This window comes from Lathamus discolor, chromosome 2 (assembly GCF_037157495.1).
Source record: "Lathamus discolor isolate bLatDis1 chromosome 2, bLatDis1.hap1, whole genome shotgun sequence".
Classification (NCBI taxonomy): domain Eukaryota; kingdom Metazoa; phylum Chordata; class Aves; order Psittaciformes; family Psittacidae; genus Lathamus; species Lathamus discolor.
In genome coordinates this window covers 87,863,938-87,878,679 of record NC_088885.1, presented here as the reverse complement: position 1 = coordinate 87,878,679, position 14,742 = coordinate 87,863,938, and the positions used below count along the sequence as shown (strand labels likewise).

The 14,742-nt window shown below is 36.0% G+C and overlaps 1 protein-coding gene across 1 annotated transcript in view; it reads right to left on the bottom strand.

Annotated features, from left to right (window-relative positions):
• The window catches only part of ABCA13 (ATP binding cassette subfamily A member 13), a 180,505-nt gene that overhangs the window by 99,650 nt on the left and 66,113 nt on the right, over positions 1–14,742 (bottom strand). Inside the window, exons 31-40 of the mRNA XM_065669310.1 lie at positions 14,260–14,374; positions 12,967–13,296; positions 11,034–11,103; positions 9,300–9,434; positions 7,814–7,951; positions 5,562–5,748; positions 4,509–4,727; positions 2,003–2,199; positions 1,082–1,239; positions 391–621 (exon numbers count right to left, since the gene is read on the bottom strand). Of these exons, the coding sequence (XP_065525382.1) occupies positions 391–621; positions 1,082–1,239; positions 2,003–2,199; positions 4,509–4,727; positions 5,562–5,748; positions 7,814–7,951; positions 9,300–9,434; positions 11,034–11,103; positions 12,967–13,296; positions 14,260–14,374 (1,780 nt within the window). The remainder of the gene's footprint in view (positions 1–390; positions 622–1,081; positions 1,240–2,002; positions 2,200–4,508; positions 4,728–5,561; positions 5,749–7,813; positions 7,952–9,299; positions 9,435–11,033; positions 11,104–12,966; positions 13,297–14,259; positions 14,375–14,742) is intronic.

Sequence of the window (14,742 nt, the reverse complement as noted above, 5' to 3'; positions counted from 1 at the left end):
AAGTGTGAAAACAGAGATGGTTTATGCTTGTGAAGGGTCCTAAAAACCTATGTTGCAAATCAACATAGCGCTAAAGACATCTCCCAGTGGACCACTTCACGATATAGAAGCTCCACATAGTGGCATATTGGTTCAGTAAATTTCATGAACAAGTGTCATCTTAGGTTTACTTGTATTATTTAGGTTCTATTTATATCTTTTTCCACAGATATGCAAGTTGAACAAGTCTAAATTTGCAAAGCAAACCCAGAACTACTGATGCAGTTTCAAATATCACAAATTTCACAATAAAGTATTATGCACTATGGAAGATACAATTAAGAGTAGCTGGAAGCTAATACAGGTTTATCTAACCAAGAAAATGCCATTACGCAGAAAATCTAAAAGTACCTCTTCCAAGGTGGTGTCAGAAATGCCATAGCCAGTCACGTGTAGACGATGCAGGCTTTGATCTAAAGCCTGAAAAAGACTTTTAAAAGAGGTCTTATCTGCCGTTTCTGGAATCACATAGGTCAGTTCAGTCCCACTGTTCTCTTTCAAGAAGGCTTCTGGGATGTGGGTCTGTACAAGAGATGTGATCTGAACAGTATGTTTAGGATCCTGGATTTCAAACACAGAAGGCTAAGAGAAAGAAAGATAATAATGCACAAAAAAAAAATAAATATCACCAGAAGTATGGGACTTGGTAATAGAATTCATAGAGGAAAGTTTCCACTGATGAAATTGGTTCAAACCTGGCACACAGAGACTACTTCCCAGGAATAAAAAACAGTGAGACAAAGCACTTTTCAGCTAAATATTGAAATTCATCAATTTCAAAGACATCATTGTGATCTTCTAAATAATAATAATAATAATAGTAATAACAATAGTAGCAATAATAGTAATAATAGTAATAATAGTAATAATAGTGCCACCCACAAAAAACTACCAAGAAAGCTAATAAAAACATGTTTTGCAGGCTTTCTAATAATCTGTATCACATATTACTTCCTTGCAGGGACATACACCTCCCTTAGAATATACACAGCCATTACGTGGCAAGCACTGCAAAATTCCCTACAGTACCTTTTTAGCATACCTTTTTTGTCAGTGTTAGACTGTGTCCCTGGCCATATGTTTCTCTCAGATAAGAAGGAGAACCCCAGCACTTCAGCTGGCCACACTGCAGGATAGCAATATGATCACTGAGCACCTCTGCCTCATCAAGATGGTGAGTGGTAAAGATCAACGTGCAACCTGCATCAGAAAGATTGCTACATGTCTACAAAACCTGGTTTCAGAGAAACACATCTTGCTTTCACGAGGATCCTTTAACCTTAAGGGAACATGTTTTAGCTCCCTTCAAAACATAAATGCAAGACAAACAAAATCTGCATTCAGATTTACAGTCTGAGTTAAAGTCTAAGCATGCATTGCCTTGTATTATACATGTAAGCAATATTGAGCATTACAACTTCAAGCTGTTTTAAGAGTGTAAGAGATGCCCTAAAATCACATAATAGTGGTGTCTTTCTTATACGGATCATTCACTGTGAGTTACTACAGCTAATTGAGTGCTCACTAGCTGAAGAGTTTGCTTCCCACAATCAGTTTTTTACCTTATGGCACTTAAAAATTAATGTAGCAAACTGACTGATGATTCTATTTTCATTAGAAGCATCTCTACAGAGATAGGTGAAAAATGGGAAATGAAAACCAGAAAATAATTTTGAGAAGCCAACCAAAAAGAAGATGGTAAGAGAAGGGAAACTTGAGGACAGGTCTCAAAACGAAGCTCAATCTTCTGTCAGACCAGACATCCTTTTGTGAGATAACAGATAATTTCTGTAAGCTCATTTGGCTGCTTTAGTTTCTCAAGTTAGATGAAATGTTACTTCTGAAATTAATGTATTTATTTTCTGAATGGTACTAGTAATATTCCGAAGATCTTGATTAAATTGATTGAAACAGAATTACAGAAAAGAAAGTAAGCAGCAAATTATGTGTATAGGCTTTGTACCAGCTTTATACTTCAGAAGAACGTCCCAAATGCTACGGCGAGAACATGGATCTACTCCACTGGTGGGCTCATCTAGAACAACAGTCTTTGAGTTTCCAATGAATGAGATAGCAATTGACAGCCTCCTTTTCATTCCCCCAGAAAGAGTTCCAACTGGTTTGTACTGGTGCTGGGATAAATCCACATCTTCCAGAGCTCTGAAGTTCAGAAATGGGAAACATTTTGTAAAAGTTTACCTCCAGTCACACCATGTGCACTCAGAGCTGAATTACTGAAAAGTCACTGTAAATAGAAAGTGAAAAAAACACTACCTCTGACACTACATTTTTGGAGACAAGAAAAATAGGGGAAAAAATTATCTCTCTACCTATGCAGTATAAACACTCACCTCCTGAAATACAAATTCTGGATAAATATTGTGCAGGAAAGTATTATGCAGGATAAGAACAGACAATTTTGAAATTAATTCCAATAAAATAAATGCCAATTTGTCTAACAATTTCAGCAAACTCTAGAGAATAGCCTCTTAAGCCACGGTAAAGATGGTTATTTCATAACTCAAACAGTGCTTCAGTTTTTGTAGCTACATATCAAATCTTAAAAATTGCCTGAGTTTTTAGGAAATGTATAGTCATTTGAAGTAAATAAAGTAGCACTGCTGCTTTTGGGGTTGTTTTTTTGTTTGTTTTTTGGGTTTTTTTTTTTTTTTAGACATGTTTCTGTGATCTAAACAGATTAGTGATCCCTGTGTACAGTGATACTACCTAATCTAACCTAATGTAATTCCTGTGTTAAGGACTTAGAGATACCTCACAGACATTGCCTTTTCAGCCCCTGCCCTCTGACGAACTTGCCTCTGAGCAGCATGCGGAAAGACAGTCAACAAAGGCAGCACTGAAAAACCACAGATTTTTTCTTCATCACACTGAACATCCACTCATTGACCTAGAAGGTTTCAGTTTCTATTAGCCTGGCAAGCAAGACAGAAAAGACTCAACAGTCCTAAGCTAATCCCCTGAATCATCTGAATGTATAAGCAGTCCGTAAACCATGCATTTAACCTGAGAGAATTTTTTGTTTTAAAGAAAACAGGTTCCTATAATTATTGTATAGCTATATATCCAGGAAAATAATTCTTAATCTCTTTGGAGTCCTTTTTTTTTGCTTAATGAAAAGCAATTTTTTTTCATTGTTTTGCTGGATTTCTAGTTTGTCTGAAGTATTTTAAAGAACTCAATGCCTTTAAAATAAATTATTCTTTTTAGTAGCAAGGGCTGTAGCATTCTGAATATTCTTGTATGTCATTAGTATGACAGACTGCTGCTGAAATAGCAATTCAGAAGGCTAAGTACAATAAAATACAGGATATTATTTTGCAGAGATTTTAAACCAAAAACTATGTTTGAATTGGGTTTATTGTCCTACAGAGCTGGTTCTGGTTTTCTAGAGAGAATGCAATGTCCCACACCAGAAATTTTTCAGATTAGAATTTTTAAGTAATGAGTTTTTCTGATACCTACTAAAAAGGAAAGCCACTTTGCCACAAATGTGTCTGCATATGCCTAATTGTATACTGAAAGAAAAGTTCCATCAGCGTGGCATTCTTTTCTGTTAAAGCGTGGAAGTGCCCAGTCCTTCACACAGTCTAGCAGGATTTAAAAGGTAAACAGAAACTATTTGCACTGCCACACTATTAGAAAAGCGTTCATTTTATTCCTAAAGTCCAGAAAATGAACCAGTTTGCTACTGGCGAACAAGATCTCACCTTGTATGGTTTACTAGCTGTTTAACATACATGATGCAAAAATGAAGATCTAGTCCTATATCAACAAATATAGACCCACTAGGAAATATTCTTGACCTGACAAGAGGCAAATCCTCTGAGGTGGTGTCAGAGCTCTGGCTTTTTTTTTTTTTTTTTTTTTTTTTGTATTGGATTGTTTGTTCTCAGAGCCCTTCACTTTAAACACATTTAAAATCTGAATTCGACAAAGGAAAAAGTTGATGGCTTATTAAAAAGATTATACCAAGTACTGTCTTTACCTGCCTTTTCTGGTTTTCCAATTTTCCCTTTATTGCAGGTGATGGAAAACAGGATAATAGCAGGAAAACAGGATAATAAACACATAGTCAGTGTTGACTTATCTGAGAACTCAGGGTGAAGTCACAGCAGTTTACTTTCTGTCTGCCTCTCCAGCACGGAGGGAGGTAAGACAGTATGAGGCAGGCACCACTGCAGCTGCTACCAGGCTTGCCATCTCCACTCCAGTCATAACATGTTTATTTGATGGTTCTTTATACCCGGATTTCAAATATTGACAGTTTCACTACAAGCACATTCAAGTAAAGGTTGGAAACTAGTAAATCTATTTTCAAAAACTCATATAAAGCCTGCAGTTTCTATTTACTTCTACTTGCAATTTTGCTTTAGCACTTTCTTGTTTGACTGGCTTGCAAGAAACACCAATCTACTTGACAGTTTTTAACAAATGAAAGAAAAACTTACCCACTGACTTTCTTATTCAACTGTTCTTTTGTCCAGCCAGGTGCCTTCACTGATCCATAAAACAGCAGATGCTCTCGCACAGTTAGTACGTTGAACAGGACATCATACTGTGGGCAAACACCCAGCTCTGTCCTGATGGCAGCTAGATCACTATGTATGTCCTTTCCATTAATAATAATGGTACCAGAGCTGGGTGGATACAGGCCAGTCAACAATGACCTGATACAAGAAAACGAAAAATTCAGCAAGATCATGTGTAATGACTGTATTACATAGCTCACACTTGGATTTCCTGAAGCATTCAGCTAAGAACAGATGAAGAAACACTGCTTTGAGCTTTTTTTAAGGTTTTTTGAGTTTTGAGCTTTTTTTTTTTCTTTTAAATCTCAACAATCCTTCATTTTCTTTATTCCAGAATAAAATAACAGAATCCATTTTTTCCCAACCAAATATAACAGACCATTGTTTCTTTTTTCACGTGTGTATTCTAGCTGAGGACTAATTCCAGGTTGGGTCCCATTCTGCATCACTGGTTTTATTAAAGCTGATCATAGTTAACATAAAGGTAGAAATATATAGAGTTCTTACTTAAGAAATTTCTAAATGTCATTTTAATTTTGTTATTTTTGTTTCTGGTTAACTGCCAAGAAAAAAGTCCCTTGCAACCTCTAGTAACAAAGCACAAAATCCCATAAAAGTTCACACTCTGTGTGTGATAGGAGTACACATGGAATGCCAGAAAAGAATGCCAGAAAAACACTTTTGTGGGATGTGTTTAACTCCGCAACCAAACTTGTTCAGCTTCCACTTAAGCTGCTCCTGAACTATTACGTCATGTTTCAGTGGCACAGAGGACTCAGTTCTTTATACCTTATATTGCTTTTGTCATTTTTTTATATCACTTCCCATGTGCTTTGGAGAGTTTATTAAATATTTATTTGGGGAGGAAAAGAAAAAAAAGACATAGGAAAGAATTCACAAATATTTTTAAGTGAGAAAGCATAGCAGAGATCAGAGAGGAGTGTAATAGCACTGAACAGCAGACTTACTTACATAATTGTTGTCTTGCCAGATCCGTTAGGTCCCAAGAGTGCTGTTATCTGACCTCGGTGGAAAGTGAGGCTGAGATCTTTAATTGCAGCCTTCTGGCCATCCATGTACTCTTTGGTGAGAGACAATAGCATGACGCCAATAGTAGCTTCTTCGATGCATGGGCTTTTCCAAATTGGAGTTGCTGGGTCTGTATGGGAAAGAGCAGCAGATCAAGAGGGCTGCTGAATCTATAGATACGAGTGTGTGTATATGAAATAACAAATTAGCTTGATCCCTGTTACCATTTACTAAAACTTGCAATAGATTTTCAGATGGTCTAAATGGACATAAACTTCACTGAAATGAAAGATGCTATGCCAGTTAATATTTGCTAAGAATTTGGCCTATTTGCAGTTTTAAAGAGCAACCTAAACCAACTATGTCAAGATATATGCATGTCTACATATGTCTCTATTGAGTCATACAATAGTTATCTTCTATTTCTAGCAGATGAGAAACTTAACATAAGCCGGCAGTGTGCGCTCACAGCCCCCAGAGCCAAGCGTATCCCGGGCTGCATCAAAAGGAGCGTGACCAGCAGGTCGAAGGAGATGATCCTTCCCCTCTACTCTGCTCTCGTGAGACCTCACCTGGAGTATTGTGTACAGTTCTTGTGTCCTCAACATAAAAAGGGCATGGAACTGTTGGAACAAGTCCAGAGGAGGGCCACGAGGATGATCAGGGGACTGGAGCACCTCCCATTTGAAGACAGGCTGAGAAAGTTGGGGCTGTTGAGCCTGGAGAAGAGAAAGAAGGCTGCGTGGAGACCTCATAGCAGCCTTCCAGTATCTGAAGGGGGCCTACAAGGATGCTGGGGAGGGACTCTTCCTCAGGGACTGTAGTGATAGGACAAAGGGTAATGGGTTAAAACTTACACATGGGAAGTTTAGACTGGATATAAGGAAGAAGTTCTTTACTGTAAGGGTGGTGAAGCACTGGAATGGGCTGCTCCAGGAAGTTGTGAACGCTCCACCCCTGACGGTGTTCAAGGCCATGTTGGACAGAGCCTTGGGTGACATGGTTTAGTGTGAGGTGTCCCTGCCCATAGCAGGGGGTTGGAACTAGATGATCTTAAGGTCTTTTCCAACCCTAACTATTCTATGATTCTATGAATAAACACTTATAATAACATTGCTTGAATCATTGTTTTATGCCCTTAAGTATGCAAACTACTCCATATATTCCATCCATTTTCAGGCACAATACACAACGTTAACAGGCATAGCCAGTTAATCCTCTTTAATTGCCCTCAGTCAATAAAGCAAACCAGATCTCTTTCCAAAATGATTCAGAGCAACAATCTAATCTAAACACCATTCAAGGTCTTCAATGCAGGCAGATATCCAGCATTTCTCTAACTGTGAGGTAACAAGCTCAGTAACCTGAGATGACCATATGACACAGATTAAGCTGACTTCCTCTCTGTGTCAGGATGAAAGTTATAACTATTTTCCAAACATGAGCACAGTCAGTTGCCAGCCCCGTAAATATATTATTAATATGTAATACTTTAACTTATTTCAAATGCAAAAATTTTTGAGATGAGAATACTCGATATAATGTATCAAAATACATAAATTACATATTTATATATGAGTTTATAGTTTATTATTCTAATTAATGTAATAAAATCATATATAATTAAATAAAATTAAAAAAATGTTACCAAGAAAGAGACACACTTTATATAAAAATACATAAAAATATATAATCAAATTATAAGTTAAAAGTATCTCAAGTATTGGTTTGTTTATGAATATGGGGTTTCCCCTTTAACAATCAATTTTAAGTTTAGAAAACAATAAAGGAAGAGAATTAAACTGGAGTGGATGGGGGAGTTAATAAAGTACACTTTCCAGATTCAGTAAGAGTATGAAAGGGTCCAAGGAACTTCAGAAGATCCTACTAAGGCAAAGAGGCAATACACTGCAACAGGAGGAACTTTAGAGATACTTATTTTACATTCTTCATAGAGTTTTATTAAATGGCTGTGTACAGTAGTTTTCATTGAATGAGTCAAGCATTACAGGTGGCAGCTCAATTAACATTTAGTATATAATATTCATAGTATACACTACATAATGGAGAATAGAAAGGGACAAGTTCTAAACACAGAACACTAGATATGTACCAAGCAATGACAAAAGCAAGTTGATAAAAATCAACACACTATTTGGAAAAGAGCTGTTATTAAAACTGTTATGATTACAAACCTTTGTCTTGGAAGTTTTCATTGAAGAAAAACATATTAGAATTAAGAAAATGTCTCTTCCTCCTCTCTGCACCACACAGGTTTTTCCAGTAGGAAACAGTAAAGGGAAAATACCATCGGTTCTTTAATCCAGATTTTCCTAGATGATAATTATGATAGAAGCTGTTGCAAAATTTGTAGTCATTTCATATTTGTTTGTAGACTACTAAAGTCCTATCATTACTTAAAAGAGCTAGTTAGGCCATTTAATCAGCTCAAACTCTTTGCTGCACTTAACAAATGTTACTGAAGTGAAAAAAAGTCATTTGGCCAAAACACCAGATCCTGCCATAAAATAATCAATCCTCAGTGATACTGTGTTTTACTTTATCTGCAGATCAGCCTTAAAGTGCAACAGAATCATAGACTTAACAATATATAGGCACGGCCTAATATATTCTTGTAACCTAGAGGAATGAAAAGGCACCAAATGGCCTGCCAAAGCAAATATCTTTATTTTTTATTATAATAATAATCCATTGCAGCAATAATTAAAGATTATTCTCTCACTACTACCTACACAACTTAAGCAAATCTGCCAGCATAAGAAACATTTATTGTAGCATGGAAACAGAAAGGGCAAAAATGTGCTCCTACACACAACCTAAATTTCATTGCCCAGTCTTTTCAGGCTTCACTTTCCAATCACACATTACACTCTTGTGTGTTTGGAGTTGCATTTCATTGACACTGAAGGGCAGGTGTCAATTTAAGCCAAAGTTTGTAAAATTCAGTTGTATGTTCCACATACTTCCCTCTTTCAAGGCAAAATTACTTTTATATTTTTATACTTTAAAACAAATGCAGAGTAGCTGGAAGAAAAGGTGACTTGCAAAATCAAAAAGAAAAGGAAATTTCAAACAGCTAGTGAGGCATTAGGCTATGACTAAAAATGCATCAAACAACTCAGTAACACTCATAAAACTTGGTTAATGGAAAAAATCTAAGTACTTGCTGAAAACATATTTCTTAATATTCTAAGTTAATTAGTTTTCTTTATGCATTGGTCCGTGGACTGACAGAGAGCAAGATTCAAGAGGCAGTTTGAAGTCTTTGTGATCTGAAAATACATTGCTCTTCATGGGTTTCAGCCTAAGTACTGAGTTATCCTTTTCACAGGAAGTTTTGCTACTAGACTGAGCTCTGTTACTGTGGGATACCGACAAATTACTAAGTCTTTCAAATATTAGTCATCCCTGCAAGCTAACAGAAGGCATTATATGCCTGGCTATAAATTCTAGTCCATGTGTTAGCACTACTCAACATTTATGTATGTAGGAAGACTCACCAACTCCCTAAAGGTAATCAGTCAGTTTTGCCCATCAGAAACTTAATTCATGAAAAGGTCAGGTTTTGGTTTGGTTGTATACAATGAGGGAAGCCCATTCCATAAATCCATTCAATAACTTCTTCAAGAACATGAAATAAAAACAACACCATAATCTTACCAGGAATAATATTGCTGAAATACCAACCACCTACAGAATATAAAATGGAGTCGAAAAGCATCATCCAGCACAGCCATCCAAAGGTCATGTATCCTCCTTGTGCCACTGCCTGGTGCATATTATTCCATTGAATTCCTGGTAGTAAGAGTAATAATAATAATGATTTTTTAAAGGTCAAAGCTAAATCAGTAGAGCATTAAAGATCACAAACACATCAACATCACACATTTCTGGGTATTTAAATGTTGACACAAAAAAGACCATAGTTAATCATAGCAATCCTAATGAATAGAAATGAATTGCTATGCCTTTTCAAGCTGCTGTTTAGAACAGCAGGTGACACTGCTGCTGGGAAAACACAGAGAAGTTGTTGTAGAAAGGGCTGTTTATGAAGTTTTAGCTGGCCCTTAATTTTGCAAAATTAAAAACAACTGATAAAATGGAGCACTGACCTCTTCAATGAATCAGGCTTTACATCATTGTGCTGATATTATCAAGAAATGAGTTACACAAAGTTTATAGTAATTTCTACAGTGGTAAGTCTGAAAATGTAAATCTGAATTCTAACTAAGGAAGTATTTGTGTGCATTGACCGTATTCAGAGGTAAACTGAAATAAACTCCCTGAGAAATTGCATCATAGAAGTATTATGTTGCAGAAGACATGAAACGAAAAAATGAGGTGCAAAACACTAGTACTACAGAAAGTTACCATATTGCTAAATGGAAAAGTAACCAAATTGTAAACAACCAAAACAAAACAAAGCATATTTTGCTCTTTCTCCAATGAAGATGACTAATTTTGATGAAGAGTCTGGCAGGAAATTTAAGTAATATTTTCTGCAACTGTCTCTTCCACTCTTTAACAATTCTTGTATCATTATGATACCTTTTCAATGCCTAATGGTTTGGAGCATCCACTCTTTCAATACTGATCTTCCCAAAGTAGTAAAAAAAGGATTGCATCTCTTTATATGTTTAGATATATAAATGACATCCTTCGTAGATATTTATCAAGGGCCCAGACGTTCACTTGTTACTTTTCTAAAAGCAGCTACAACAGGAACAGCTCTTAGGTTGGAGATAGTAGTGATCACCATGTCAAAACATTTAACAACCTGTTAGAACATTTAGCCAGTTTCCAAACATTTTTCTCTTCCTGACATTTAAACATAATAGGGTGTTCTCTTGCATTTCTGCACCTGCACAGTACCTCAGTGGGGATTTTTCCACTGCACCCAAGCAGAAATCCTGGGTCCCAGAGACCAAGGATGATGTATCGTTGGTGAAAGAGGACCAGATTAGGGAATATTTAGGAAAACTGTGCATACATAAGTCTCTAAACCCTGATGGGATGTACCCAAAAGCACTAAGGGACCTGGCAGCTATCATTACAAGGCCACTCTGAATCTTTGATTGATCACGGCAACTGGGAGACACGGCTGAAGACCAAAAGAAACAAATATCATTTGAAGAACAAGGACCCAGGGAACTACAGGCCAGTCAGCCTCACCCCAATCCTTGGGAAGGTGATGGAGCAACTAATCCTGGAAATGATTTCTTGGCACATTAAGGACAAGAATATCATCAGGAATAGTCAGGATAGCTTCGCTGAGAGGAAGTCATGCTTGACCAACTTCATTAAACTTCAATGATGAAAGGGCTGGCCTGTTAGATGAGGGGAGACTACTGGGTCTTGTCTGCCTAGAGCTTTTCTTCTAACCGGAGAGCTTACCTGTTTCTTGGCCCTCAAAGAATGTAATGAAAAATACTCCATGCCCAAAGGCAGTTGTAGAAAGAAGACACTACAACAACAGAGAAAGAGGATGCAAGCATCAATAAAACACTTCATTAACAAGCTCGATGAAATAAAGTGTCTTGTGACACTAAAAGCAAGCACAAAATATATAGAGGTTTCTTTCATGTGAGTGAATGGTCGTTGTTTTCTTTTATATTTTAGCAATACTCCCCCACATACTGTAGTAGTATTTGCTCAATTTTAAAGAGCCCCATCACCTAGCTATTAAAATTGGAAAGCATTATGTAACTCTATAACAGGCTGTAGATCATCATAAATGTACCACACACTAAAAACATATAATGTCTAACACTGTCAAAGCATGCAAAGGAATGTACTTTCTGTGAAAACAGCAGTCATCCTACTCATTTTTGTAAGACCAGAACTCAAAAAGAGACAGAGGCAGAAAGAACACATGCACTGAGTACTATATGCTGAGACAGCAATTTGTGCAAGAGAATAACATTTGACTTCCAGAAATGCAGCATAGTCATTCAGTATTGCAAAAGTACATATGGAAAATGAGCAAGTTAGTGATGTAGTGCAACAAGGAAGTGCAACTGATAGTGGAAAAACACTGGTGAGCTCATGAAGGCTGATGGAGAGATCCAAAACATCACTAAAATTTATAAGCATAACTCAGTGATAAAATTCTGCAGTCTGAAAGTGATCTGAAATTGTTCATTTTATCTCCTATTTTAATTAATGAAATTAAGTAAGGTTTCTGACAAAAAAGTAATACATCTTGCCATCTCTCTGAAGAAAGAACTGTGACATAGGCTGCTACTAAAAACAAAATAATTCAAAATCATTAATGGCATGGATTACATTTTTGTACAGAAAAGTTTGTGTCAATTCCCATCAACTGAGTCCCTGTGTCTTAGCTTCCTAAGATTTCACCACCTCACTTAGTGGCATGTCTCCTCTCCAAAATTATTGTCCTTTTTACATGCTGTTGCATCTGATTTTCAGTAAATGCAGGATATCTGAAGAGTTATTTTGAAATAACTGATTTTTAAAGAGTGCAAGGTTTCTGATGCATACTTTTCAACAGCAACATACTGTTCAAAAGCAACAACAACAACAACAAAAAATCCACCTTGCCTATTTATTCCCGAAATCTACAGTCTTATGCAAAGAATCAAGGTATTTTATTTAACCTACTGACACTGAAAAAGTGTCTTTTTCTTAATAGCATATGCATTATTCTACCAGCTTAATTTGGCAGTTGAGTTATTCTGAAAGAGTGACGCCATAATGTGTGAAATATGGTTTTCATTGTATGATGGTGATATTTGATATCCCAGTTGTAGATAGAGTGTGTTAAGACAGCACAAAGACCTTAAACAGCCTATGGCATTCATAAAACAGGAAATGGCATGGAAGAACCAACGCCAAAGAAACACATACTGCAGACTGTATAGCTAGATAAGCACTTGACAAATTTCTGACCTAATCTCCAGTTATACCCAACAGAGAATCAATTACTATTTTTCCTTCAAACAAACAATGACTTTCAGGAGAGGCATATCGTCAGGTGTGCCTGAAGGTACATTACCATTACAAATATTTTTAAGTCAAAATATAAAGAGAACTCATGAGCATGAGAAATGCATCTTCCTCAGGGTTGGGTTTGTTTGGTTTTTTTTTCTCAGTTTTGCAAAATTTCCCTGAAAATATATTTTTTATTCCTTTCTACATTCAAAACACTTTCTCCATAGGATATCGATTCATGTGACTTGTTTCCAGTGAAACAAAAGCAGATATAAACCTGGGGAAAATAAGTAAATTATAATCTACAGTTTCAAAACTGTGGAAATCTACAGGACCTTTGGAGAAGAAAAATTAGAAAAGGAAAAGAAATATTTACCATTATAATCTGGTTGGTGAAACTCAGCTGGTTCTGCAAGACCAATAAAACTATGTAGGGTAAAAAACTGATCATATACCCAAGGCTGGCACACAGAGCTGCTGTATCAGCACTGCTAAAAAATACTCCCCAAAAATAGCTTAACATAATAACTGTAACTCCAAAGTCCAGGAGAAAAAGGAAGATGAGGAAGCCATTGCTATAAGCAAAGATACCACTTGCTTTTAAAATGATGGCCAGAGCACAGCTGCTTATTGTGAGCACAATTACATTCTCCAGAAACCAAGCAAAGAAATGAATGGCTGGATGTACACCCATTGTCTTCATATACTGCAAGACAATATAGCAAAGAGAGTTAAAGTTAGGAAACAAATTTTCTCTGTGTATATTTGTTTTGTGGTTTTTTTTTTTTTTTTTTTATTTCAGGAAAACTTGCTGCCACCAAGACAACACCAGCTCCCCAAACGATGTCATCTTCTCCTTAAATGACTCCTCTCTTTTCCCTTTTCTGTGCTACCCCTTCTGCTCCCTCTTCTGACAGAAAAAATAATAATAATAATAATAATAATAATGATGATGATGCTTTTGGAAACAAGCTATTACTATTTCTGAAGCTTTTTTTTCATAAGATGAACAAAATTAACTTAATAAAGTTGATTTTATACTTTAGAGCATTAAAAAGGCCTATCTTACAACAGAAAGTTTAGAGAAATTAGATAATTTCCCAAATTAAATAAGGCTTACTCCAGCATACAACCAGTATAATTACTCCAAAAGAGTATATTTAGCCATACAGAAAATGTATCATAAAACCTCATCCTTCCGTATGTTCAGCATCTCCTAAGACTAGGTGGCAATATAAGCAAATAATTATGTAATTTTTTCTATGTCATCCTCTCTTATATTTCTCACAGTTACACAGTATGTGGCAAATTTTTTATCTGGTTTAGGAAAGTTTATCATTGTAGACCACATATACCAAATCAATCCAATATACAAAACATTCTAATCACAAGGGCTTTTCCTAAACATTTTCCAGCTTCAACTTTAATGAATCTTTTGCTCCTTGCTTTTTGTCTCAGGGACAATATTTGCATACCAAGAGGACTGATGCTCAAATAATGTTGTGAATCTGTGTTGGCAGCTAGAACTATAACCTACAGCCCAGAGGAAACAAACAAAAGCAAAGCCAGCTGGATTATAAGTACATAAAAGTACCTCAAAGTTTACATTTTATATTTCAGTAGGCTTTAATAAATAAATTTTATTTTCAGACAGTAATCTGCCTCTTACCTCTTCAAGATGAATTTCTCTTTCATAAACCAGCCTGCGAACCATGCCAGCAACTGAAACCATCCATGTTAACATCATCATAAGTGGGAAAAAGAATCCTATATTGTTCAAGAATCTATGAAAATATACATGCAGAGTTGTTACCCCAAAAGGTAAAATATTTTTTAACAGTATATTAACATATGAAAACTGGGACTATTCTCAAAGTATGCACAAAAGAATGTCTGACATGAGCAATAAGACTTGTTCTGGTTTTTCACGCAACAAACCAAACATATGTATTGTTACTATAATATTATATCAGTATTTGTCAACAATACAACTAATATAATCACTCTTTAGGGCTCCAAAGTCAAACAGAATTCAGATTTGTGTCTATGTTAAAGTAATATATTTGGACAGTAAAGAATAACATGAGCCAGTCAACATTTGCTCCACTTTAACAGATATATTACCACCAACTAATTTTAAATTCTAATGCTC